At 49.3% G+C, this 26,537-nt stretch overlaps 2 protein-coding genes and 1 pseudogene across 2 annotated transcripts; all 3 read left to right on the top strand.

The window, feature by feature from the left end:
• Nucleotides 1-727: 727 nt before the first annotated feature.
• On the top strand, nucleotides 728-5,010 carry NR0B2 (nuclear receptor subfamily 0 group B member 2). The gene is made up of 2 exons (XM_012440059.2): nucleotides 728-1,284; nucleotides 4,455-5,010. Exons 1-2 carry the CDS (start codon nucleotides 753-755, stop codon nucleotides 4,694-4,696), a joined length of 774 nt encoding a protein of 257 aa, XP_012295482.2. The 5' UTR covers nucleotides 728-752; the 3' UTR covers nucleotides 4,697-5,010.
• Nucleotides 5,011-9,863: 4,853 nt separating this feature from the next.
• On the top strand, nucleotides 9,864-12,906 carry LOC105708336 (keratin, type I cytoskeletal 18-like; annotated as a pseudogene).
• Nucleotides 12,907-17,448: 4,542 nt separating this feature from the next.
• Nucleotides 17,449-26,156, top strand: GPATCH3 (G-patch domain containing 3). Its single transcript, XM_012439696.3, has 7 exons — nucleotides 17,449-17,922; nucleotides 20,699-21,123; nucleotides 22,657-22,831; nucleotides 23,325-23,384; nucleotides 23,964-24,085; nucleotides 24,217-24,344; nucleotides 25,410-26,156. The coding sequence occupies exons 1-7, from the start codon at nucleotides 17,472-17,474 to the stop codon at nucleotides 25,597-25,599; spliced, it is 1,551 nt and encodes a 516-aa protein (XP_012295119.3). The 5' UTR covers nucleotides 17,449-17,471; the 3' UTR covers nucleotides 25,600-26,156.
• Nucleotides 26,157-26,537: the final 381 nt, after the last annotated feature.

The following is a 26,537-nucleotide window of genomic DNA, read 5'->3' as shown; positions in this document are numbered from 1 at the left end:
AGATCGCACCATTGCACTCCAGCCTGGGCAACGAGACCAAAACTCCGTCTCAAAAAAAAAAGGAATGGTAGGAATCAGGTTGGGGATAGGGGTTCTGAAAGAACTTATTCCTGCAAGGGGCCCAGAACTGGAATCAGAGGAAGGGGGCCTCCTAGACTGGAAAGTGGGCAAAGTCCTCCCAGCTCCCCAGGGTCCTGGCTCCCTTCCCTGCAGCCTGCTCCTGGCCGACAACAGAAGCAGGGCCCCAAGGTTAGGCAAACAAGCTAGTGATAAGGGACTTCCAGGTTGGGCCTTGCATTCAAGGCTCACCCAGCTCTGGGGCTGGCTTCCTGGCTTAGTGAAAGCCCTGGTCTTTTGTGCACACAGGAGCGGCCACCAATGGGGACACCTGCTGATTGTGCACCTGGGGCCTTGGTGCCCTGGTACAGCCTGGGTTAATGACCTTGTTTATCCACTTGAGTCATCCGATAAGCGGCAGCTGAGTGAGCGGCAGGTGGCCCTGTGCCCTGCACCAGCCACTTCATTGACTGAAATGATATCAGCGCCACGTGGGGTTCCCAATCCCCCCTCCCCCACCACTTCCCCACCAGTCCTGCCAGGGGCAGTGTCTGTGTGTTTTTTTTCAATGAACATGACTTCTGGAGTCAAGGTTGTCAGGCCATTCCTCCCCTTCCACTCACTGGGAATATAAATAGCACCCACAGCACAGAACAGAGGATCAGAGAGCTGGAAGTAAGAGCAGATCCCCAACCATGAGCACCAGCCAACCTGGAGCCTGCCCATGCCAGGGAGCTGCAAGCCGCCCGGCTATTCTCTATGCACTTCTGAGCTCCAGCCTCAGGGCTGTCCCTCAGCCCCGTAGTAGCTGCCTGTGTAGGCAGCACCGGCCTGTCCAGCTATGTGCGCCTTATCGCACCTGCCGGGAGGCCTTGGATGTTCTGGCCAAGACAGTGGCCTTCCTCAGGAACCTGCCATCCTTCTGCCAGCTGCCTCCCCAGGACAAGCAGCAGCTGCTGCAGGGTGGCTGGGGCCCCCTCTTTCTGCTTGGGTTGGCCCAAGATGCTGTGACCTTTGAGGTGGCTGAGGCCCCAGTGCCCAGTATACTTAAGAAGATTCTGCTGGAGAAGCCCAGCAGCAGTGGAGGCAGTGGCCAGCTGCCGGACAGACCCCAGCCCTCCCTGGCTGCGGTGCAGTGGCTTCAATGCTGTCTGGAGTCCTTCTGGAGCCTGGAGCTGAGCCCCAAGGAATATGCCTGCCTGAAAGGGACCATCCTCTTCAACCCTGGTGAGCTCCCAGGCATTCCTGGGGTGGGAGACCAAGGCTGAAGCAGGCGCCAGCCAGGGAAGTAACTTCTAAGGATTTGATATTTGTTATCTCTTTGGGTCCTCTTTTTCTTCCTTCTTTCCTTCCTTCCTTCTTTCCTTCCTTCCTTCCTTCTTTCCTTCCTTCCTTCCTTCTTTCTTTTTCTGAGACAGAGTTTCACTCTGTTGCCCAGGCTGGAGTGCAGTGGCGTGATCTTGGCTCACTGCAACCTCTGCCTCCTGGGTTCAAGCAATTCTTCCTGCCTCAGCCTCCTGAGTAGCTGGGATTTGCAGGAGTCCACCACCATGCCTGGCTAATTTTTGTATTTTTTAGTAGAGATGGGATTTCAACACTTTGCTCAAGCTGGTCTTGAACTCCTGACCCCTCAGGTGATCTACCCGCCTCAGCCTCCCAAAGTGTTAGGATTACAGGTGTGAGCCAGTCTACCTGGCTGGGTCCTCATTTTCATCAAATAGCCATCTCACAGAAGAGGCACAGAAAAGCTAAGTGACTAGCTGAAGGTTACACAGCTAGGTAGGGACAGACCAGGATGGTGACTCAGGTCTAGTCACTCCAGAGACTGGCCCTTGCCACTCTGCCTGAGAAACTTGCTCTAACCATTTTTTGAGACAGAGTCTCACTCTGTTGCTCAGGCTGAAGTGCAGTGGCCCAATCTCAGCTCACCACAACCTCCACCTCCCAGGTTCAAGTGATTCTTCTGCCTCTGCCTCCCGAGGAGCTGGGACTATAGGTATGCACCAACATGCCCGGCTAATTTTTGTATTTTTAGTAGAGACGGGGTTTCACTATGTTGGCCAGGCTGGTCTCGAACTCCTGACCTCGTGACCTGCCCGCCTTAGCCTCCCAAAGTGCTGGGATTACAGGCGTGAGCCACCGTGATCAACCCTTGCTCCAACCTTTAGAGAAGGCGCGGGGTAAGTGGAGTGAGCAAACTGTGTCTCAGTCACATCTTCAAAGGAAGGCTGCAGGGCAAGGCTCTAGAGCTAAAACTCCTCTGTGGGTTCAGAGAGATCACATAGAAGAGAGAACTGAGGGGCGTGGAAAGACAGGAAGAGAATCTTTAGGAATTCAGCCAGGAGAGCGGCAGATGGAGACAGGGCTCTTTGTTATCTGGAGAGTATCTGAGATGAGAGTCCCCCAGGAGTCCCTCATGGCATGCATAAATTGTAGTAATTAATTGTAATAATAGTAGCAAATATTCATGTCACACTTACCATATGTTAGGCCCTATTCTAAGGGTTTTACATATCTTAGTTCATTCAAACCTCATAAAAGCTTAGGACAGCACTTTGGGAGGCCGAGGCGGGTAGATCACGAGCTCAAGAGAATGAGACCATCCTGGTTAACATGGTGAAACCCCGTCTCTACTAAAAATACAAAAAATTAGCTGGGCATGGTGGCGCGTGCCTGTAATCCCAGCTACTCAGGAGGCTGAGGCAGGAGAATTGCCTGAACCCAGGAGGCGGAGGTTGCGGTGAGCCGAGATCGCACCATTGCACTCCAGCCTGGGTAACAAGAGCGAAACTCCGTCTCAAAAAAAAAAAAAGCTTAGGAGACAGGTACTATTAATATTATTATCATCCCCATTTTACAGATAAAAAAACTGAAGCCCAGAGATTAAATAACTTGCCCAAGGTCACCCAGCTAATAAGCGATGGTGCTGGGATTCACACCCAGGAAGCCTGATTCTTTTTTTTTTTTTTTCTGAGATGGAGTTTCACTCTTGTTGCCCAGGCTGGAGTGCAATGGCTGGATCTCAGCTCACTGCAACCTCTCCTGGTTCAAGCAATTCTTCTGCCTCGGCCTCCCAAAGTGCTGGGATTACAGACGTGAGCCACCGCACCCGGCCTAATTTTGTATTTTTAGTAGAGACAGGGTTTCTCTATGTTGATCAGGCTGGTCTCAAACTCCCCACCTCAAGTGATTTGTCCGCCTCGGTCTCCCAAAGTGCTGGGATTACAGGCGTGAGCCACCACGCCCAGCCAGAAGCCTGATTCTTAACCATTACTCCACACTGCCTCTTCATAAATGAATGGATGAATAAAATGAAAATAAATAAATTACCTCCTCCACAGGAGGCAGTAAGTCCTGCCCTGACCAGACCAGCCCCACCCCTTTCACCACCACAGTTTGGATTCTTCTCACAGGGGCCAAGTTAATTATTGCTCAAGAAGAGGCCATTCATTTGGGGATAATAGTCTAGGAGTCATCATTCAGGCCTTTCTCTAAACCCCCCAGGTTAGAACTATAGCTGATTGGCCTTGTACCCATTATGGTGGCCCAGTGCCGGCAGCAAGGGGAACTCTGTCCCTTACCCAGTCTCTCACTCACAAGTCAGACATCAGATAGAGACAAAAACACAGCTAAGACCCCACGCAAATACAAACCACACAACTCGGACCCCCGCCTCCACACACACTGAGATGTACAACTCAGGCACATGTACACAGACCCATAAAACAGACTCTATCTTAGAGAAGTCTGAGAGAAATAAATAGAGAAAGAAATGATAAGGAGGCCGGGAGCGGTGACTCAAGCCTGTAATCCCAGCACTTTGGGAGGCCGTGGCAGGTGGATCACGAGGTCAAGAGATCGAGACCATCCTGGTCAACATGGTGAAATCCTGTCTTTACTAATACAAAAAAAAATTAGCTGGGCATAGTGGCGCGTGCCTGTAATCCCAGCTACTCAGGAGGCTGAGGCAGGAGAATTGCCTGAACCCAGGAGACGGAGGTTGCGGTGAGCCGAGATCGCGCCATTGCACTCCAGCCTGGGTAACAAGAGCAAAACTCCGTCTCAAAAAAAAAAAAAAAAGAAAAGAAAAGAAATGATAATGAATACTTAGAGAAAGAAATGATAATGATTCTCTCTATAAAATATATATATAAAATAAAAAATAAAATGATAAAAATTAAAAGACTATCCACCCACTCACAGCCCAGAAAAGCACTGTCTAGATACAGTCACTCAGCAATGTACTGCAGATCCTGACACATTCACACAGCAGACCTCAAAGGCCGAGCAAAGGAGGCAGAGGGGTGTCTCTGATGGCTCAGATCTGGGGTCAGTCTCGTCCTTTGGTGGCTGGGAATAGGGTACTCACCAGTCCTCTTCTCCCTCTCTGCCCACAGATTTGCCAGGCCTCCATGCCTCCTCCCACATTGAGCACCTGCAGCAGGAGGCTCACTGGGCGCTGTGTGATGTCCTGGAGCCCTGGTGCCCAGCAGCCCAAGGCCGCCTGGCCCGTGTCCTCCTCATGACCTCCACCCTCAAATCCATTCCAACCAGCCTGCTTGGGGACCTCTTCTTTCGCCCTATCATTGGAGATGTTGACATCGCTGGCCTTCTTGGGGACATGCTTTTGCTGAGGTGACCTGCTCCAGCCCAGGCAGAGATCAGGAGGGCAGAGGCTGGTAGTGCTGATTCAGCCTGGCCATCCCCAGAGGTGACCCAGTGCTCCTGGAGGGGGCAAGGCTGTATAGACAGCCAGCCACGCCCCACATTGGACTTCTTCGTTTGGACACAGTGCTCCAGCTGCCTGGCAGGCTCTTGGTGGTCCCCACAGCTTCTGGGCCGAGACTCCTGTCCTTTCTTGGGATGGGAATGAAAGCTTAGGCTGCTCATTGGACCAGAAGTCCTACCAACTTTATACAGAACTGAATTAAGTTATTGATTTTTGTAATAAAAGGTATGAAATACTTGCAGCCTGATACTGTCGTTTGTGCATACGGAAGGGACTGTCTCACTCCAGGGCCCACCCTGCCCCTATCAGAGGTAGCCCAAGGGAAAAAATCCACAGGGGTGCTGGTGCTAATCTTTCAGGGTGGTATGGTAATTTCGTTTCTGGGGATGAGATTTATTTGGCATCTGGATCTGAGTCCAGGGAACAGTATCAGTTCACAATCCCATCACCTCCTTGCCTTTATCCTCAGGAGAAGAAGGTTACTCTTCTGTTCCCAAACCCTTCACTAACCCCTCCCCTGGCTCCCACCCACTTCAGGCTCTCTCTCACCACAGTGAAAGCCTAATCACAGCCAATCAGGAAGCAGCCCATTCCCAAACTGAAACAGACAAGGTCACTGCAATTTTTGCAGTTTGAGATCATTCACTTCCCGCATTCCTGCAGATGACAAAAGAAGGTGGTCCATTATTCTCCCAACATGAATGGACAAGGGCACCAGGGCTGGCCCAGCAACTGCTAGAAGGCCAAGGCAGACCAAGGTTTAGCTGGACCACCAGGGCATGGCTACATCAATTGTTAAAGTCTGAAACACTTCCAAGACACTTGGGTCATAGCCACTGCCCTGAGGCCTCCCAAGTTTCCTCCTTCCCTTCCCCTCTGCCCCAGCCTCTCTGGGATCCTCCTCCCAGACATTCCCACTGTCTAGCAACTAGAGAGGCAACTCTTTTTTTTTTTTTTAAGACTGAGTCTCGCTCTGTCACCCAGGCTAGAGTGCAGTGGCTGCAACCTCCACCCACTTGGTTCAAGCAATTTCCCTATCCCAGCCTCCGGAGTAGCTGGGACTACAGGTGCACTCCATCACGCCTGGCTAATTTTTTGTATTTTTAGTAGAGATGGGGTTTCACCGTGTTAGCCAGGATGGTCTCGATCTCCTGACCTTGTGATCCGCCTGCCTTGGCCTCCCAAAGTGCTGGGATTACAGGCGTGAGCTGTCACACCTGGCCTAGAGAGGCAACTCTTGGCATAGCCATGACCTCCCTGACTGCTCCATTCAGAGTATGACTTGTATCTGTTCTGATTGGTCAATGTCTGTGTCTCAGTGTTTGTTAAATATTTTGACCCAGTCTCAGGTCAGGGTGAGTGACCTAAAGGGTGGGCAGGAAGGAGTGATAACAACACACATGCCTATAGGATTTTCCGGCCTCCTCCTTTCACCGGCAGTAAGTCCTGCCCTGACCAGTCCCACCCCCTTCACCACAACAGTTTGGATTCTTCTCACAGGGGCCAAGTTAATTATTGCTCAAGAAGAGGCCATTCACTTGGGGATAACAGTCTAGGAGTCATCATTCAGGCCTTTCTCTAAGTCCCCCAGGTTAGGACTACAGCTGACTGGCCTTGTACCCATTATGGTGACCCAGTGCCAGCAGCAAGGGGAACCCTGTCCCTTACCCAGCCTCTCATTCACAAGTCAGACACCAGATAGCGACAAAAACACAGCTGAGATCCCACACAAATACAAACCACACAACTCGGACCCCCGCCCCCACACACACTAAGATGTACAACTCAGGCACACATACACAGACCCATAAAACAGACTTTCCATCCACCCACTCACAGCCCAGAAAAGCACTGCCCAGATACAGTCACTCAGCAATGTACTACAGACCCTGACACATTCACACAGTAGAGGCACACACCCCTGCACCTGAGGGTGGGTCACACAGTGTGGAGACACCCTCAGGCCAGACTGTGTTCATTTTCCCTGTGTCACAGTAAAGGGAAAAGTGTTCCCCGCCATGTAGGCAGACCTGTGTCTGCACATCTTCAGGATCCACTCGGAGCCTGTGAGCCCAGGCCACACTGCTCTGCCTGGCATTTGAGACCCAACTAACCAATCATCCCCTTTCCCCATGGTGACTTCAATGTCCATCCTCCTCTCAGCTCGACAACTCTCCCCAGCCAGGACTTAATCAATCCCCAATAAAGATATCCTTCAGGGCCCAGAACAAGCCCTGCATCCCTCCACCTCCCACCAGATGCCCCAAACTCAGAACTCAGGCCCCCGGGCCTCTCTCTGACCTGCCCTCCCCATCCCTCTGGCACACACCACCCCTTATAACCTTATAGATGCATGAAGCCACTTTTTCTTTTTCTTTTTTTTTTTTTTTAGACGGAGTTTCGCTCTTGTTACCCAGACTGGAGTGCAATGGCGCAATCTTGGTTCACTGCAACCTCCGCCTTCTAGGTTCAAGCAATTCTCCCGCCTCAGCCTCCCGAGTAGCTGGGACTACAGGCACGCGCCACCATGCCCAGCTAATTTTTGTATTTTTAGTAGAGACAGGGTTTCACCTTGTTGACCAGGATGGTCTCGATCTTTTGACCTCGTGATCCACCTGCCTTGGCCTCCCAAAGTGCTGGGATTATAGGCGTGAGCCACCGCGCCCGGCTGTGAAGCCACTTTTTCAAGAGCAGAAGCCCTGTTTCCTGCATAGGACCCAAATCTAGAAGATTCAGGGCATTAGGGCCATTCTATCTATCTATCTATCTATCTATCTATCTATCTATCTATGGATATATATATAGATATATATATATATATGGATATATATATAGATATATATATTTTTTTTTTTCTGAGACAAAGTCTCTCTCTGTCGCCCAGGCCGAAGTGCAGTGGTGCGATCTTGGTTCATTGCAACCTCCGCCTCCCGGGTTCAAGTGATTCTCCTGCCTCAGCCTCCCAAGCAGCTGGGATTACAGGCACATGCCACCATGCCCAGTTAATTTTGTATTTTTAGTAGAGATGGGGTTTCACCATGTTGGTCAGGCTAGTCTCAAACTCCTGACCTTGTGATTCGCCCACCTCAGCCTTCCAAAGTGCTGGGATTACAGGTGTCAGCCACTGTGTCTGGCTTTTTTTCTTTTTTTTGTAAGATGTGTTAAGAAATTTTTTTTTTTTTGAGACAGAGTTTCACTCTTGTTGCCCAGGCTGGAGTGCAGTGGCTCACTGCAACCTCCACCTCCCGAATTCAAGCAATTCTCCTGCCTCGGCCTCCTGAGTAGCTGGGATCACAGGCATACGCCACCACACCCTGCTAATTTTGTATTTTTAGTAGAGACGGTTTCTCCATGTTGGTCAGCCTGGTCTCGAACTCCCAACCTCAGGTGATCCTCCTGCCTCAGTCTCCCAAAGCGCCGGGATTACAGGCGTGAGCCACCAGGCTTGGCCCATTCTACATCTTTTATGCCCTTCCAGTTTCTGACTCTATTAGTCAACTGCCACACCTCTCTGAATCCTCAGGTTGGGTCTTCCCACCTCTTACCCTTCCCCTTCTCCAGTCCTGAACAACCATTAGGAAGCATTCCTCTCCATACCTCACACCAGCCTTTTTTCCTCAACTTATTTAATTTTTTCCATCATCCAAATAGCTTCCCTTATTAACTCTACCTTGACAGGCACCACTGGTGTTCATGCCTGTAATTCCAGTACTTTAGGAGGCTGAGGTGGTAGGATTGCTTGAGCCCAGGAGTTCAAGATCAGCCTGAGCAATGTAGTGAGACTCCTGTTTCTACAAAAAATGATAAAACTAGCTAGGGCCTGGGCGCGGTGGCTCATTCCTGTAATCCCACCACTTTGGGAGGCCAAGGTGGGTGGATCACTTGAGGTCAGGAGTTTGAGACCAACCTGGCCAACAATGGTGAAACCCCCACTAAAAATACAAAAATTAGCTGGGTGTGGCGGTACTCGCCTGTAATCCCAACTACTTGTGAGTCTGAGCCAGGAGAATCGCTTGAACCCGGGAGGGAGAGGTTGCAGTGAGCTAAGATCCTGTCACTACATTCCAGCCTGGGCCACAGAGCAAGACTCCATCTCAAAAATAATAATAATAAATAAGGCTGGGCGTGGTGGCTCACACCTGTAATCCCAGCATCTTGGGAGGCCAATGCAGGCAGATCACGAGGTCAGGAGTTCAAGACCAGCCTGGCTAAGATGGTGAAACCCTGTCTCTACTAAACTTACAAAAATTAGCCAGGCTCAGTGGCAGGCACCTGTAATCCCAGCTACTTGGGGGCTGAGGCAGGAAAATCACTTGAACTTGGGCGGCAGAGGTTGCAGTGAGCTGAGATTGCACCACTGCACTCCAGCCTGGGTGACAGAGTGAGACTCTGTCTCAAATAAATAATTAATAAATAAAATAAAATAAAATTAGCTAGGTATGGTGGCTCATGCCTGTAGTCCCAGCCATTCAAGAGACTGCCGTGGGAGGATCACTTGAACCGGGGGTTGGAGGCTGCAGTGAGCATGGTAGTGTCACTGTACTCCATCCAGCCTGGGCAACAGAGCAAGACACTGTCTCAAAACAAAATAAACAAACAAGAAAAATATCTACCTTGATCCTTTTCAGATTTCTTCCCTACCAGTCCACATGGTTGGGGAGCTACACTTCTGTTTCTTGTCTGCATTTCTTGAGTCATTCCCCTGTGCCCTACTTCGTTGCCTTGGGCAAGGAACATAAAAACCAATATGGCAAAACTAAAGAGGCCAGGCATAGTGGCTCACACCTGTAATCCCAGCACTTTGGGAAGCCGAGGCAGGCAGATCACGAGGTCAGGAGTTCGAGACCAGCCTGGCCAACATGGGGAAACCTTGTCTCTACTAAAAATACAATTAGCCAGGCGTGGTGGCATGCACCTGTAATCCCAGCTACTTGGGAGGCTGAGGCAGGAAAATTGCTTGAACCTGGGAGGAAGAGATTGCAGTGAGCCGAAATCATGCCATTTCACTCCAGCCCAGGGAACAGTTCGAGATTCCTTCTCAAGAAGAAAAAAAAACTAAAGAGATAATTATGGTACAATGTGGTAAGGGCAATTGTGCTCTCTCTACGAGACTACAAGCTTTCCAAAAGTGGGGAAGTATGTCTCCATGATCAGCATCCTGGGTTGGGATCTGTGTCATTGCCAGTGAGGGAAGAGGAGGAAACAGGCTCAGACAGAGTATGTAACTATGTAACTTAAGGTCTGGGCTGATCACCGTCTGTGCTGAGATTTTTTTTTTTTTTTTTTCTAGACAGAGTTTCACTCTTGTTGCCCAGCCTGGAGCACAATGGTACAATCTCGGTTCACTACAATCTCTGCCTCCTGGGTTCAAGAGATTCTCCTGCCTCAGCCTCCCAAGTAGCTGGGATTACAGGAGCCCACCACCACACTTGACTAATTTTTGTATTTTTAGTGGAGATGGGGTTTCACCATGTTGGCCAGGCTGGTCTTGAACTCCTGACCTCAGGTGATCCACCTTCCTCAGCCTCCCAAAGTGCTGGGATTACAAGCATGAACCACCGCGCCTGGCCTGTGCTGAGACTTGAACTCAAACCTGTGTGATTCTGGAGGGTTCTTGCCAGCAGCATAAGCTGGAGTGAGTCATGGCCAAGATCAGGCAGTCTGGAGTCAGCTCAGCCACTGTCTACTGACCATCTACCTCTCAGCCATGATCCCTGACCTCAGGCCCAGCCAGGATGACTCACTGGAAAGCAGGAGAGTGGCTGTCGCTCTGGGTCAGCCTAAAGTACCATTTTATTGCCATTATTATCTCTGTCTTCATTAGCCAAATCGTTGACTGCCTATTAAGTAGTCAGACAGCTGACGCATGCTGTGCCCTGCAATAACCCCACCCTGTCCTTGGGGCGTTCAAATATCCTAGAACCTGTGATGCCAGCAAAAAGCCAACACCCACTATCCATCTATTCATTCTGTCACTCAACAACTCTCAACCTCCACTTATACCAACCCCTATGCTAGATGTTGAGGCAGGGGGCACAGAATAAATAAGATACATTTCCTACTGTCATGAAACATCTCCTCTGTGGCAGAGGAAGATAACATAAGTAATTGTAACACAGAGTGATCTGAACTGTGATGGGGGATATACAATAGGCAACAGGAGAGATTAAATCTGCCTGAAGGTGGGAAAAATGCTTCACCCAAGTGGTGACTGGTTTGAGCTAAAGAGAATGAATAGGGTTTTGCTAGGCAAACCAAAGGATGGGCATTACAAACAGATATATGCAAAGGCACAGAGATGTCAGAGAGCAAGGGGTGCTTAGCTAACTGCAAGTGATGTGTGGGGCCCAGGGTAGCAGGAAATGGGCCTGGAGAGATAACAGGAAGCACCTCACAGAACAAGAGAGCAGAGAAAGGAAATCCCTAGGAAACTGATGGAGGTGACAATGCTAAGGTCTCAGGGGAGTCAGAGTTAAAAAAAGAAGACCTCCAGGCCGGGCGTGGTGGCTCACACCTATAATCCCAGCACTTTGGGAGGCCGAGGAGGCGGGTGGATCACAAGGTCAAGAGATCGAGACCATCCCGGTCAACATGGTGAAACCCCGTCTCTACTAAAAATACAAAAAATTAGCTGAGCATGTTGGTGCGTGCCTGTAATCCCAGCTATTCAGGAGACTGAGGCAGAAGAATTGCCTGAACCCAGGAGACGGAGGTTGCAGTGAGCCGAGATCGCGCCATTGCACTCCAGCCTGGGTAACAAGAGCGAAACTCCGTCTCAAAAAAAAAAAAAAAGAAGAAGAAGACCTCCAGTCGGCAAAGCCTGAATCCTGTCCTCTCGCATTCTTCCTCGGCCAGCATGAGCTTCACCACTTGCTCCACCTTCTCCACCAACTACCGGTCCCTGGGCTCCATCCAGGCACCCAGCTACAGCACCAAGCTGATCAGCAGCGCAGCCAGCGTCTATGCAGGTGCCAGTGGCTCTGGTTCCCATATCTCTGTGTCCTGCTCCACCAGCTTCAGTCCATGGGCCTGACCAGGAGGATGGCCGGGGGTCTGGCAGGAAGGGGAGGCATCTGCAACAAGAAAGAGACCATGCAAAGCCTGAACAACTGCCTGGCCTCCTACCTGGACACAGTGAGGAGCCTGGATACCAAGAACCAGAAGCTGGAGAGCAAAATCTGGGAGCACCTGGAGAAGAAGGGACCCCAGGTCAGAGACTGGAGCCATTACTTCAAGACCGTCGAGGACCTGAAGTCTCAGATCTTCACAAATGCTTGCATCGTTCTGTAGATCAATAATGCCCATCTTGCTGCTGATGACTTTAGAGTCAAGTATGAGACAGAGCTGGTTATGTGCCAGCCTGTGGAAAGCAACATCCATGGGCTCCACAAGGTCACTGATGACAGCAATGTCACATGGCTGCAGATGGAGACAGAGATCGAGGCTCTCAAGGAGGAGCTGCTCTTCATGAAGAAGAACCACGAAAAGGAAGTAAAAGGCCTACAAGCCCAGACTGCAGCTCTGCGTTGACCGTGGAGGTAGATGCCCCCAATCTCAGGACCTCACCAAGATCATAGCAGACTCTGGGCCCAATATGACGAGCTGGCTCAGAAGAACCGAGAGGATCTAGACAAGCACTGATCTCAGCAGATTGAGGAGAGCACCACAGTGGTCACCATGCAGTCTGCTGAGGTTGGAGCTGCTGAGATGATGCTCACGGAGTTGAGACGTACAGTCCAGTCCTTGGAGACTGACCTGTACTCCATGAGAAATCTGAAGGCCAGCTTGGAGAACAGCCTGAGTGAGGTCAAGACCCGCTATGCCCTGAAGATGGAGCAGCTCAACAGGATCTTGCTGCACCTGGAGTCAGAGCTGGCACAGACCCGGGCAGAAGGACAGCACCAGACCCAGGAGTATGAGGCCCTGCTGAACATCAAGGTCAAGCTGGAAGCGGAGGTCACCACCTACTGCCACCTGCTGGAAGATGGTGAGAACTTCAATCTTGGTGATCCCTGGACAGCAGCAACTCCATGCAAACCATGCAAAAGACCAGCACCTGCCAGATAGTGGATGGCAAAGCAGTGTGTGAGACCAACGACACCAAAGTTCTGAGACATTAAGCCAGCAGAAGCAGGGGACCCTTTGGGGAGCAGGAGACCAATAAAAAGTTCAGAGGTTAAAAAAAGAAAAAAGGGAGCCTTCTTTTTCCTGGCAGGGTATGGCCAGAGGAAACCCCAGGCTGTGGCTGCTCACTTTGGGTAGCTAGTAAACTATAACCACATAACATTTATTGAGAGCTGTACTCTAAACATATTTCATGGTTTATGCTCTAAATATATATTTCATTCCTCACAACTCTGCGCTGGAAGTACCATCATTATCTCCATCCACTTTATCTTTCTTTTTGAGATAGAGTCTCACTCTGTTCCCCAGAGTGGAGTGCAGTGGCGTTGTCTCAGCTTCTCCACCTCCTGGATTCAAGTGGTTCTCATGCCTCAGCCTCTGAGTAGCTGGGATTACAGGTATGTGCCACCACACCCACGTTTTTGTTTTTGTTTTTGTTTTTGTTTGCATTTTTTAGTAGAGACAGGGTTTCACTATGTTGGCCAGGCTGGTCTCAAAGTCCCAACCTCAAGTGATCTGCCTGCTTCAGCCTCCCAAAGTGCTGGGATTACAGGCATGAGCCACTGTGCCCAGCCTCCATCCATTTATAGACAAAGAAACTCAAGGAGTGAAGGACATGCCAATGTGCCAATCTGGTATCTTGATCATTGTGAGTTGAAAACACTGGAAAAATTGTAGTTTCAGAAAGGGCGAGCTGATCTGCCTCTTCCTGCATGCAGCAAACCATCAGGATTCCTCTGTGAGGGATGCCCTCCCTGTACCAGGGCAAAAAAGTAGCCCTCATTACCAGAGACTGGGAACTGGGGACTGCAATGGACCTGAATAAACATACTTTCTTATTTTCCACTAGTTTTACACTTCCACCTCAAATATCTCCTCATCACTCACCTAGAAACTTACTGCCCCTACCAGATGTCCCTTATCCTGTCACTTCTCAATTTATTAGTGTTTAAAAAGCATAAAAGCATCTCATGGCTGGGCATGGTGGCTTATGCCTGTAATCTCAGCACTTTGGGAGGCCAAGGCGGGAGTTCAAGATGAGCCTGGCCAGCATGGTGAAACCCCGTCTCTACTAAAAATGCAAAGATAAGCCAGGCTTGTTGGCAGGTGCCCATAATCCCAGCTACTCAGGAAGCTGAGGCAGTAGAATCACTTAAACCCGGGAGGCGGAGGTTGCAGCAAGCCAAGGTCATGCCATTGAACTCCAACCTCGGTGACAGAGCAAGACTCCATCTCAAAAGAAAAAAAGCATCTTGTTTTGACCACTTTTTCAGACTTCACTCTCTTGTGAAGATCCCCATGTACATATAAAACTAATAAAATATATATATATATATATATATATATATATATTTTGAGACGGAGTTTCGCTCTTGTTACCCAGGCTGGAGTGCAATGGCACGATCTTGGCTCACTGCAACCTCCGCCTCCTGGGTTCAGGCAATTCTCCTGCCTCAGCCTCCTGAGTAGCTGGGATTACAGGCACGCACCACCATGCCCAGCTAATTTTTTGTATTTTTAGTAGAGACGGGGTTTCACCACGTTGACTAGGATGGTCTCGATCTCTTGACCTCGTGATCCACCCGCCTCGGCCTCCCAAAGTGCTGGGATTATAGGCATGAGCCACCGCGCCCGGCACTAATAAAATATTATATAATGTTAAAATATTATAGAATAATAGGCCAGGCACAGTGGCTCATGCCTGTAATCCCAGCATTTTGGGAAGCCGAGGTGGGCAGATCACCCAAGGTCAGGAGTTTAAGTCCAACCTGGCCAACATGGTGAAACCCTGTCTCTACTAAAAATACAAAAATCAGCTGGGCATGGTGGCACACACCCATAATCCCAGCTACTCGGGAGGCTAAGGCAGGAGAATCACTTGAATCCAGGAGGCAGAGTTTGCAGTTAAGCTGAGCTCTGTCTGGGTGACAGAGCAAGACTCTGTCTCAAAAAAAAAAAATTATATAAAAATAATGTGGCCGGGCGCAGTGGCTTGCGCCTGTAATCCCAGCACTTTGGGAGGCTGAGGCGAGCGGATCACAAGGTCAAGAGATCAAGACCATCCTGGCCAACATGGTGAAACCCCGTCTCTACTAAAAATTAGCTGGGCGTGGTGGTGGGCGCCTGTAGTCCCAGTTACCCAGGAGGCTAAGGCAGAAGAATCGCTTGAACCCAGGAGGTAGAGGTTGCAGTGAGCCGAGATTGTGCCACTGTGCTACAGCCTGGTGACAGCAAGACTCCGTCTCAAAAAAAAAAAAAAATGAATGCTTTTCTTTTGTTAATTTGCCATGTGTCAACTTAGTTTCTATATCCAGCGGAACAATCCACATAAGAGCTAAGGGGGGCCAGGCATGGTGGCTCACACCTGTAATCCTAGAACTTTGGGAGGTTGAGGTGGGCAGATCATGAGGTCAGGAGTTTGACACCAGCCTGGCCAATAAGGTGAAACCCTGTCTCTACTAAAAATACAAAAATTAGCCAGGTGTGGTGGCACGCAACTGTAGTCCCAACTACTTGAGAGGCTGAGGCAGAAGAATCACTTGAATTCAAGAGGTAGAGGTTGCAGTGAGCCGAGATCGTGCCACTGTACTCCAGCCTGGGTGACAGAGCGAGACTTCGTCTCAAAAAAAAAAAAAAAAAAAAGAGAGCTAAGGTGGGTTGGAGGTTATCTCTCATTCTCCTGAAGAACAGAGGTACAGAGAGGTTAAGTAAAGTGCTGGAGGTTATACAGTTAATAAGTAGCAAAGTCAGGATTTGAGCTTAGATGGTCTGTCTTCAGGGCTCATGCTTTTAAATACTGTACTTGTAAGTCAGGGGTGAGCCAGGCGCAGTGTTCCAAGTCTGTTATCCCAGCTACTGGGGAGGCTGAGGTAGGGGGATGGCTTGACGCCAGGAGTTCAAGGCTGCAGTTAGCAATGATTGTGACATTGGACTTCAGCCTGGGTGACACAGTGACACAGTATCTCTAAAAAATGTGTCTGTAATAAGGAGGCAGGTGGATCACTTGAGGCCAGGAGTTCGAGATCAGCCTGGCCAATAACAAGTATGTAACAAAATAAAAAATAAATAAAATCCAGATGGTGTGTGGGTTTAAACCTAGACATAATTGTCCTATCTGTGTGTAACGTATAAAGAGTAACAGTAGAATGAACTGTATTATTGTTTCATAGGTCATTATTACCATCAACTTTAAAGTCCCTTTCTAAAGCTATCATTTTCTTCCAAAGGTAACAACTACCCTGAATTTTATGTTAATCATTTATTTGCTTTTCCTTCTGATTTTAAAGCATATTTATTTACGTAGTCCTAGGAATATTTTTTAGTTCGCATTTTTGGAACTTTGCATAAATGAAGCAATTCTGTGTTTTCTGACTAGCTTTGCCTGAGATTATTAGTACAAAATGCCAGTTTTTTGCTCTTCCAAAGACTGTAGCTATGAATATTCATATATACTGTGAAATAAAAAGCAAATCCAGACTTGGTAAGGAGAGATTTTATTTATTTATTTATTTATTATTTTTACTTATTTATTTATTTTAAGACGGGGTTTCACCATGTTGATCAGGCTGGTCTTGAACTCCCAACCTCAGGTGATCTGCCTGCCTTGGCCTCCAAAGTGCTTGGATTACAGGCGTGAGCCACCACGCCCGGCTATTTATTTATTTATTTATTTGAGATGGAGTTTCGCTCTTTTTGCCCAGACTAGAGTGCAATGGCACGATCTCGGCTCACCGCAACCTCTGCCTCCCGGGTTCAAGCGATTCTCCTGCCTCGGCCTCCCGAGTAGCTGGGATTACAAGTGTGCACCACCACGCCCAGCTGTTTTTTTTTTTTGTTGTTGTTGTTGTTTTTTGTATTTTTAGTAGAGACAGGGTTTCTCCATATTGGTCAGGCTGGTCTCGAACTCCCGACCTCAGGTGATCCGCCCACCTCAGCCTCCCAAATTTCTGGGATTACAGGCGTACCACTGTGCCCGGCTAACTCGAGGGTTTTAAAGTTTGCAACGTGGTGGATGTAAAGTGGGTCTCGCTGCATTTCCTTTATTACTGAGTTGCGCATCTTTTCTTTAACGTAAACCTTTAGCAACTATAGCACTTTCATTGTAAATTAGACCTGCGTGTTTCCTCTCTTGTGAAGTATCTGTGGCCCATTTTTCTACTGGGTTATCTTTTCCTTACCGATTTGTGGGATTTCATCAACACGTTTTGGAAACATAAATGGAAGAACAACTAAAATGTTCAGAACTGAGGAAGGCTGAGATTAGGTGTGCAAGATCCACAACTAAGTATCACAAAAACGACCACTCCCGCAGGCTTCTTATTTGGTCTTCATGAGCGCTTTATGAAAGAACTCTATAACCCCATTTTCCAGGTGAGTTTTTCCATCATCCCCGGCTTCCCTCTGTGGGAAAGGAACACGTACGACTTCGGATCTTCCAGCTCCAGGATCTATTACCCAAAGGACTAGTTACAATTTTCACAATCTCGCAACGCAGACGCTGGAGCGTTGCTCGCATTGTTCTCGCGAGACTTGCTTCCAGCAGATCATGTGACAATCCAAGATGGCGCTGCCCGGCGAAGCGGAGGAGGAGACGACAGTTTACCTGGTAGTGAGCGGTATCCCCTCCGTGTTGCGCTCGGCCCATTTACGGAGCTACTTTAGCCAGTTCCGAGAAGAGCGCGGCGGTGGCTTCCTCTGTTTCCACTACCGGCATCGACCTGAGCGGGCCCCTCAGCAGGCCGCTCCTGACTCTGCCCTAACTCCTACCTGCCCAGCCGCTGAGGGCCAGCTTCTCTCCCAGACTTCGGCCACTGATGCCCGGCGTATCTCCACTCGAGACTCTACTCCAGTCCAGACCCGCACCTGCTGCTGCGTCATCTCAGTACGGGGATTAGCTCAAGCTCAGAGGTTTCTTCGCATGTACTCGGGCCGCCGGTGGCTGGATTCTCACGGGACTTGGCTGCCGGGTCGCTGTCTCATCCGCAGACTTCGGCTACCTACAGAGGCATCAGGTAAGAGTGAGAAAGTTAATAGACTGAGCCTACAGGCCTGGAACAGAGGCCACTTTTCAGAGGAGTGGTGAGGATAAGTCAGGCCTCTGGTTACGACTCCAGGAGTTTAGGTCATATTTTAGACAGAGCTTCCGGCTCAACTTGCAGGGAGTTAATTCAATGCAGGGAGAAAAAAAAACCAGAGAGGCTTATTCGGAAGAGCCTTCCTTTTGTTAGGTCCCTTATGCAAGGGGTTGATTTCGCACTAACACAGAAGGAAAAAAGGAAATCCAGTCTCTAACCTTCTTACTGTCTTTCTCTCCTGCTCTCTCTTTGTGCTTCCTACCCAGTCCTTTCAGTAAGATGCGAATGAAGAGACAATCTCTTTTCTCTGGACAGCTCCCACTTTCGTGGGAAATGACTTTGATGGGGAAACACGACAGTACAGAGCCCTCCCAGTTCACACATTCAACAAATGCTTATATTGCTACACTTAGTGTGACTAGCTGGATTTGCAGAGAACAGTTGGACTTAGTGTGTGCTCAGAATCCACAAAGGAAGAGATTTGGAAAAAGGTAATTGCCACACAGATGTCATTCTAATTGTTAGCATTCCCCTACAGCACTGTCTGTGTATTTAGTAGGCACTGTTCTAAGCCTTTTGTTTTCTTATTGACCCCTCACAACATTCCTATAAGATAGGAGCTATTGTTACTTCCATTTTATAGGTGAAGAAACTGAGGGATCCAGAAGTTATATGACTTTCCTGAGGTTACAGAACTAGTGTCAGAGCTACAACAAACCTAGGCATTCTGTTCCAGAGCCTATACTGTTTATCACCAAGTGCTGTGAGATGACAAAGAAGGGAGAAACTGTAATAACCGAGAGAGTTAGAAGGAAACGCCACACTCCGAGTTCAAATTATGAGCCCTTTATTCAGCCGGCAACCAAGAGTCAGCTAACGCTCAAAATCTCTTGGCTTGATTTCCCTTTATACCTTGATTTAGGTAGAGGAGGGGGCAGCCTAGCTGAAGCAGAATTTTACAGAAGCAGAACAAGCAAGTTAGTAGGAGGAGGCTGGTAACCAGGGGGCAGGAGGTTCCCAGGATTGTTGGTTGCTAAGGGTATTTCCATACAATCACTAAGTGGGGTAGCAGGGCGAACTTCCCATACAATCAATCACCAAGGAAGATATTCACAATGGCAGATAGACTTGCCAAGCAGGATGCGGTTACAATGGTTACAGGTACTGTGAACAGTGTGAACCACTTTTAATGAGTGCAGCGGCACGACCCAGTAATGCCCTGGGAGGGAGAGGCTCCAGAGAGCTTGTCAGGTTTGCAGCTAAGATGGAGTCAGTTAGGCTAACCCAGGTTAGGTTATTACAAAACTAACTTCCTAGATAGATCATGAAATGTGGCTTTCCATCTGGGTCTTGAAAAATAAATAGTTAATAGAAGAGAATGGCGTTTCTGGGTTTCAAGGTAAATGGCATTTTCAAAGACACAGCTTTGAAAGCCCATTAAACTTTCAGGGCATACTAAATTGTTCAGTGTGGGCTGAGTGCGTTGGCTCCTGCCTGTAATCTTAGCACTTTGGGAGGCCCAGGTAGGCGGATCTCTTGAGCTCAGAAGTTCAAGACCAGCCTGGACAACATGGTGAAACCCCATCTCTACCAAAAATACAAAAAATTAGCCAGTTGTGGTGGCGTGTGCCTGTAGTCCCAGCTACTTGGGAGATTGAGGTGGGGGGAATCGCTTGAGCCCAGGAGGTGGAGGTGGAGGTGGCAGTGAGTCAAGATCACGCCCTGTACTCCAACCAGGGTGACAGAACAAGACCCTGTCTCGAAAAATAAAAAAGTAAGAATAGAAAAAAATTAGAAGGAAAAAGAGAAAACATTATTTGGAGTGCCTGGATCACATTGTATGAAGACATACAGGAGGTGGGAGTTGGTGACAGTTGAGAATCAAAAGGTAATTAGTCACGGTTGGATTGCTTGAGGCCAAGACCAGCCTGGACAACATAGCATAACCCTGTCTCTACTAGAAATACAAAACTGAGCTGGGCATGGTGACACATGCCTGTAATCCCAGCTACTTGGGAGGCTGAAGCACGAGAATCACTTGAACCTGGGAGGCGGAAGTTGCAGTGAGCTGAGATTGCACCACTGCACACTCCAGTCTAGGTGACAGAGTGAGAATCTATCTCAAAAAAAAAAAAGGGTCATCAGGAGCCAGAGCTGGAAGAAACTTGTATGCCCAGCCAAGGTGATGAGAATTGACATGAAGCTACTAGGTAGTTCTGTAGATCTGCTTGGTAAGAGAAGAAGAGACCTGGCGAAATTTGAAAGGGAGGAACAGCACTAGGCTAATGGATTTATTTTATTATTTATTTATGTTTGAGACAGAAAACTCTGTTGCCCAAGATAGAGTGCAGTGGTGCAATCTCAACTCACTCCAGCCTCACCTCCCAGGCTCAACCAATCCTCCTGCCTCAGCTCCCAAAGAGCTGGGATCACAGGGTGCCAATTTTTTATTTTTTGGAGAGATAAGGGTCTCTCCATGTTCCCTAGGCTGGTCTCGAACTCCTCAGCTCAAGCAATCTTTGTGCCTCGGCTTCCCAAAGTGCTGGGATTACAAATGTGAGCCACTGTGCCAGCCTGGATTTATTTATTTTTATTTTGTCTAAGTCTGCTTAGTAGGGAAAGGCTAACAGCTTTAAACATTGGCCGATTTCTGGCTCAAGTGTTGCTGGAGGCTTCTGGGTTTCAAGATCCATTCTTCTCCCTCTTTCCCAAGGTTTGGGCTCCTTTCCCTTCAAGACCCGGAAGGAAATGCAGAGTCGGAAGGCTGAGAATGAAGCCTTCACCCTGGCTGACCTGAAGCAACTGCCAGAGCTGAACCCACCAGTGCTGATGCCCAATGGGAATGTGGGGACTCCCCTGCGGGTCTTTCTGGAGTTAATCCGGGCCTGCCGTCTACCCCCTCGGATCATCACCCAGCTGCAGCTCCAGTTCCCCAAGACAGGTTCCTCCCGGCGCTACGGCAATGTGCCTTTTGAGTATGAGGACTCAGAGACTGTGGAGCATGAAGAGTTTGTGTATACAGCAGAGGGCGAGGAAATACCCCAGGGAACCTGCCTGGCAGATATACCAGCTAGCCCCTGTGAAGAACCTGAGGAAGAAGCGAGGAAGGAAGAGGAAGAAGAGTCTCACTCAGATGATGTGAGTACAGTGTGCTACCCTGTCCTTGCTGGCAACTGAAAGAGGCCAAAGGCATTAATAATACCACTCTTCAATTGTCTATTACAAGAGTTCTTAACCTGAGGTCCTCAGGAGGGTTCCAAGGAGTCTGAGAACTCTCTCACAAGGAATGTAAAACTGCATTTGCATGTGTGTATCTATATTTCTTTATGGAGATGGTCCAGAGCTTTTACCAGAAGATTTGTAGATGGGTCTTATTTTTCATTCCCTTGGAAGGGATATAAGGAAGATTCCTTTTTATTCATTTTTTCTTTTCTTTTCTTTTCTTTTTGAGATGGAGTTTTGCTCTATCGCCCAGGCTGGAGTGCAATGGTGCGATCTCGGCTCACTGCAACCTCCGCCTCCCAAGTTTAAGCAATTTTCCTGCCTCAGCCTCCCTAGTAGCTGGGATTACAGGCATATACCACCACACCTGGCTAATTTTTGTATTTTTTCTTTTTTTTGAGACGGAGTTTCGCTCTTGTTACCCAGGCTGGAGTGCAATGGCGCGATCTCGGCTCACTGCAACCTCCGCCTCCTGGGTTCAGGCAATTCTCCTGCCTCAACCTCCTGAGTAGCTGGGATTACAGGCACGCGCCACCATGCCCAGCTAATTTAATTTTTGTATTTTTAGTAGAGGCAGGGTTTCACCATGTTGGCCAGGCTGGTCTCGAACTCCTGACTTCACATTCTGACTTTTCTTCAGCGCCAGAGGGCCTGCAGGGTTTCAAGCCAGGAGTCATTCTATCATTCCACAAGTCCAGTCAAGTCAAGGGCTAGTGTAGGATTCCAAAGGCATTCTAAGACGCATTTCCTGCTCTCAAAGAGCCTAAAATCTCCCCGAAGAGAAAGAACCAGCATCTGAAGACACTGCACAATGTGGCCACCCAGGTTTGCATTGCTAGCTCTGCTGTTCCCTCAGTGTCCTCTTTTGGACAAATAACTTTTTACTCCTCTGAACCCAGGTTTCGTCATCTGTAGAATGAGAATAATGGTACTTATCTCACAGGGTTGTGTGATTGATTAACGGAGCTCAGCTATGGGAAGGGCCTGACACACCGGAGACAGTAAGCGTTCTTGTCCATTCTTTGTGATGTCACATAAAAAGGCCTAAACAGTGTGTATTGATTAGTACTGAGAGTTCAGAGACAGGTGAGAGAGCTGTGGGCCTACGCGCCGGGGCCTTCATGTAGGCTATAGGACTCGAGGGACAAGGAGGATTTAACCAAGTGGAGAAGAAAACGGTGTGGGAGAGGAAGGTGGGTATTTCAGGCAGGGGAAAGACATGGCCAAAAGCACAGAGGTGAGTTGGGCTTGTGAAGACTGGAGCAAACTATGTTGAGAATTATCAGAAGATGGAGACGTGCTGGTGAACAGCCAAATAGGTGCTGCTGTTGGAGAAATTTGAAGGACTGGAGCTAAGGCCAGCCACACTTGCCTCCTGTGCCCTCAGCTTCCCTCCCTCTGGGCATGAGGTCAAGAAGCTCAGGCAGATCACCTCTCCCTGCCTTTTAGGATGATGACCGGGGTGAGGAATGGGAACGCCATGAAGCACTGCATGAGGACGTGACCGGGCAGGAGCGGACCACTGAGCAGCTCTTTGAGGAGGAGATTGAGCTAAAGTGGGAGAAGGGTGGCTCTGGCCTGGTGTTCTATACCGATGCCCAGTTCTGGCAGGAGGAAGGAGGAGGTAATGCTGGTACCTGGGCAAAGGCAGGGGTGACCCCTGCTGCCTTCTCTTGGGGTTCTCTGTTCCATAAGGTAGATTCCCTAGTGGTGAGCCCAAACAAAAGGCTAGGGAACAGTCTGACCTTTATTGTATATGAGAGACCAATTATCCTTTTGAAGAGGGGGAATCAGTGAGATGGAGAGAAAATGTGCCCCCCTCCAATTCTGAATAACCCTCCCAGAGGAAGGATTTTAAAATACAAACAAGCTGGGTGCAGTGGCTTATGCTTACAGTCCCAACTACTCAAGAGACTGAGGCAGGAAGATCACTTGAGCCCAGGAGTTCAAGGCTGCAGTGAGCTATGATCACACCACTTTACTCCAGCCTGGGTGACAGAGGGAGACCTTCTCTAAAACAAACAAATGCCCCAAGTTTGTGTCTAAGTCTAGGTTTAACTCTGAATAGAACTGAGAGTCCTTAATGCACTCTGTTGGATGCTTTTATATCCCTGCAGATTTTGATGAACAGACAGCCGATGACTGGGATGTGGACATGAGTGTGTACTATGACAGAGGTACTGGGCAAGGAGTGGCAACACTGGGAGGTGAAATGGGTTGTCCTGGCCTTGCAGTGACACTTTGCCAGAGCTAGCAAAGGCTGAAACAAGGGACCATTCCCACTGAGAGGGCCCCTCTTAAAACATCTTTGGTTATGTACATTAAGTGCTAGTTTTGGACAGAGCCTTCTTCCTTTCTTGGAGGAGGAGGAGGGACAGATAGCCCTCAGGAGCTCTGGGTCTGATGGTCATGTCCCAGTAGGGTGGCATGGTCAGGAGCTCAGGCTCTAGTAAGGGTTGAGATTTTAGAAGAGAAAATGACCTGGGTAGGGGAAATAGCCAAGTGGGGGAGGGAAGAAGACCTGGGTTCTAATCCTCTCTGTCATTCGTTGGCTCTGTTACTTTTCTGCACCACAATCTTCTCATCTGTATAACTGGGGAGAGCCATGGTTCCTACTTTTGGGGAGCTCCCAGTTAAATGAGAGAGATAACACACCATTAAAATGAATAAGTCAATCTTATCAGGGGGTCCTAGAAAACTGATTCTTCCCCCTCCTTCTGAGAGGGACACTTCCATAAACATCTCTGGTTCCTCAGATGGTGGAGACAAGGATGCCCGAGACTCTGTCCAAATGCGTCTGGAACAGAGACTCCGAGATGGGCAGGAAGATGGCTCTGTGATCCAACGCCAGATGGGCACCTTTGAGCGCCACACCAAGGTGAGTGAGCACTGTGCCCACCCCATGGACCCCACTATTTTCCTTCTCTACTTTCATTCCTTCTCCCATCCGTATTCCCCCTGCTCTCAGCAGGAGCCCCATTTCTTGAGTCTTGTCCCTTCACTCGGCAGGGCATTGGGCGGAAGGTGATGGAGCAGCAGGGCTGGGCCGAGGGCCAGGGCCTGGGCAGCAGGTGCTCAGGGGTACCTGAGGCCCTGGATGGTGATGGCCAGCACCCCAGATGCAAGCGTGGATTGGGGTAAGTGTGGCCGAGGGACTTCCCTGGGGGCCCAAGCCTTTCAGCTATGCCCTGGTTTCCCTCTTCCCACTGGTTTTGGCATGGGTGCTAGGTACTATTATTTCAAAAAATAAATAAATAAATAAAATTTAAAAGTAGATCTGACACTTTTTTTTTTTGAGACAGAGTCTCGCTCTGTTGTCTAGACTGGAGTGCAGTGGTGCAGTCTCGGCTCACTCCAACCTCCGCCTCCTGGGTTCAAGCAATTCTTCTGCCTCAGCCTCCTGAGTAGCTGGGATTATAGGCACAGCCACCATGCCTGGCTAATTTTTTTCTTTTTAGTAGAGACAAGGTTTCACCATGTTGGTCAGGCTGGTTTCGAACTCCCAAGCTCAGGTGATCTGCCCAACTCTGCCTCCCAAAGTGCTGAGATTACAGTAGTGAGCCACCACGCAAGCTTCTGTTCCTACATAACAGTTACGCTCTCCTTGCAGCTAATCCCCTTCTGTTACTCTTTAGACAAGAATTCCGCTCCTCTCTCAATATTTACTTATGGTCATGTGCTCAGAAATGCTCAAATGGGTACAACCATCACCAAGGGGGTGGGATGGGAGGACAGAGGGGAAATAAAATACAAAGCATCAAAAAAAAAAAACCTTAGACCTGGCTGGGCGCGGTGGCTCACGCTTGTAATCCCAGCACTTTGGGAGGCCGAGGCAGGCAGATCAGCAGAGGTCGGGAGTTCGAGACCAGCCTGACCAACATGGAGAAACCCTGCTAAAACAAATTAAAAGAAAGAAAAAGGCTTTAAGGCTTAACAAGATCATTCATACCTTTTGTTGGAGGAGTTTGGACTTGATGGTTGCTAGGAAGTCTGTAGTGACAGAAAGAAAATTTTATCTGAGGCCCCTTCTTGCTGGCACTGACTGTCACTGGATAGATAAGAGAGCTGGAGAGCAAAGAACCAGATTTAAAGCCTCTGTCTTTGGACAAACCAGATATGTAGTAGCTATTTTCCCATCCTTTCCCAACCCCTTTGCTGGAGTTTGAGAGCAGCCTTCTCATTGAGAGCCTGTTTTTATCCAGGTACCACGGAGAGAAGCTACAGCCATTTGGGCAACTGAAGAGGCCCCGTGGAAATGGCTTGGGACTCATCTCCACCATCTATGATGAGCCTCTGCCCCAGGACCAGACAGAGTCACTGCTCCGCCGCCAGCCACCCACTAGCATGAAGTTTCGGAGAGACATGGCCTTTGTGAGGGGTTCCAGTGCTTGAGACAGTTGTGCTTCAGACAGCCCCTCATTGCCTGATTGACGGGGTTGGGGGCTTTGTTGGGTCAGAATCACTCATAGCTACGTGATGAGAACCCTCCGCCTCGGCCTTATCTACCGCTGAAGCAGAAAGGAGTCTGGGAACAGCAGTCTTCGTGGCTGGTTCAGGGTGCTTTGCTCTGAGCCTGCCTGCCAGTTCTCTACCTCAGGGGCATTTTTACAAAAAGCCCTCTCCCCTCCCATCGGATAGGGGTAATGACCACTTGTCTTTGGTCTCTACCTTAGTCTCTGGGCTTGCCCTTTGCCTCCTGCAAACCTTGAAAACTTTTAAGTGAGGCTATCAGACAGCCTTCTTTGGTGACTCTGAAAGTGTCACCACGAAGGCCAGAAAGAAGGGGAAAGGGACCTGCGCGAGGAGAGGATTTGTGGTGCTTGGAAGAGCCGGCCTTGGGCGGGCCCTACACTGCCTCTACCCTCACCGGGTGGAACTGCAGCGGAGAGTCCGCGGGGGGTGGCCCGGGTGTGCGAGTTCATGAAAGAATAAAGACGTTTACTACTGGATCTCCCTTTCTCTTCTAATTCGAGTCTCAAGGAAGGTCAGGGAAATGCCGAGAGAGATTTCTCCCTCGAAGACCCCACACTCGACCCATTCCCCATCAGAGAAATGCGGTTGCGCCGCCACGCCCCTCGGCGTCGAGCTACGTCTCCACCATGAGGGCGGGACTTCCTCTCCTTGGCCCGCCGTTTCCGACGCCGTCCGGAAGTCGAGTTGGTCTAGTTAGTACCAGCCTGTGAGTTCCCCTTGGGCGACGCGGTCCCAGCTGTTCCGTCTGAGGCCAGTGAAGTTGGCCGCGAAGGAGGCATATGTCCTGGGTCCCTCGCCCTCAGTCTGGTCTCCTGCGCGGCTGCCCGCCCCGTTTTCCCTCTGAGCTGACCTGCTCC

The sequence above is a fragment of the Aotus nancymaae genome, unplaced genomic scaffold (genome assembly GCF_030222135.1).
Source record: "Aotus nancymaae isolate 86718 unplaced genomic scaffold, 86718_ANA_hifiasm-v0.15.2.pri h1tg000053l, whole genome shotgun sequence".
Lineage (NCBI taxonomy): Eukaryota > Metazoa > Chordata > Mammalia > Primates > Aotidae > Aotus > Aotus nancymaae.
This window is presented reverse-complemented; position numbering and strand designations above follow the sequence as displayed.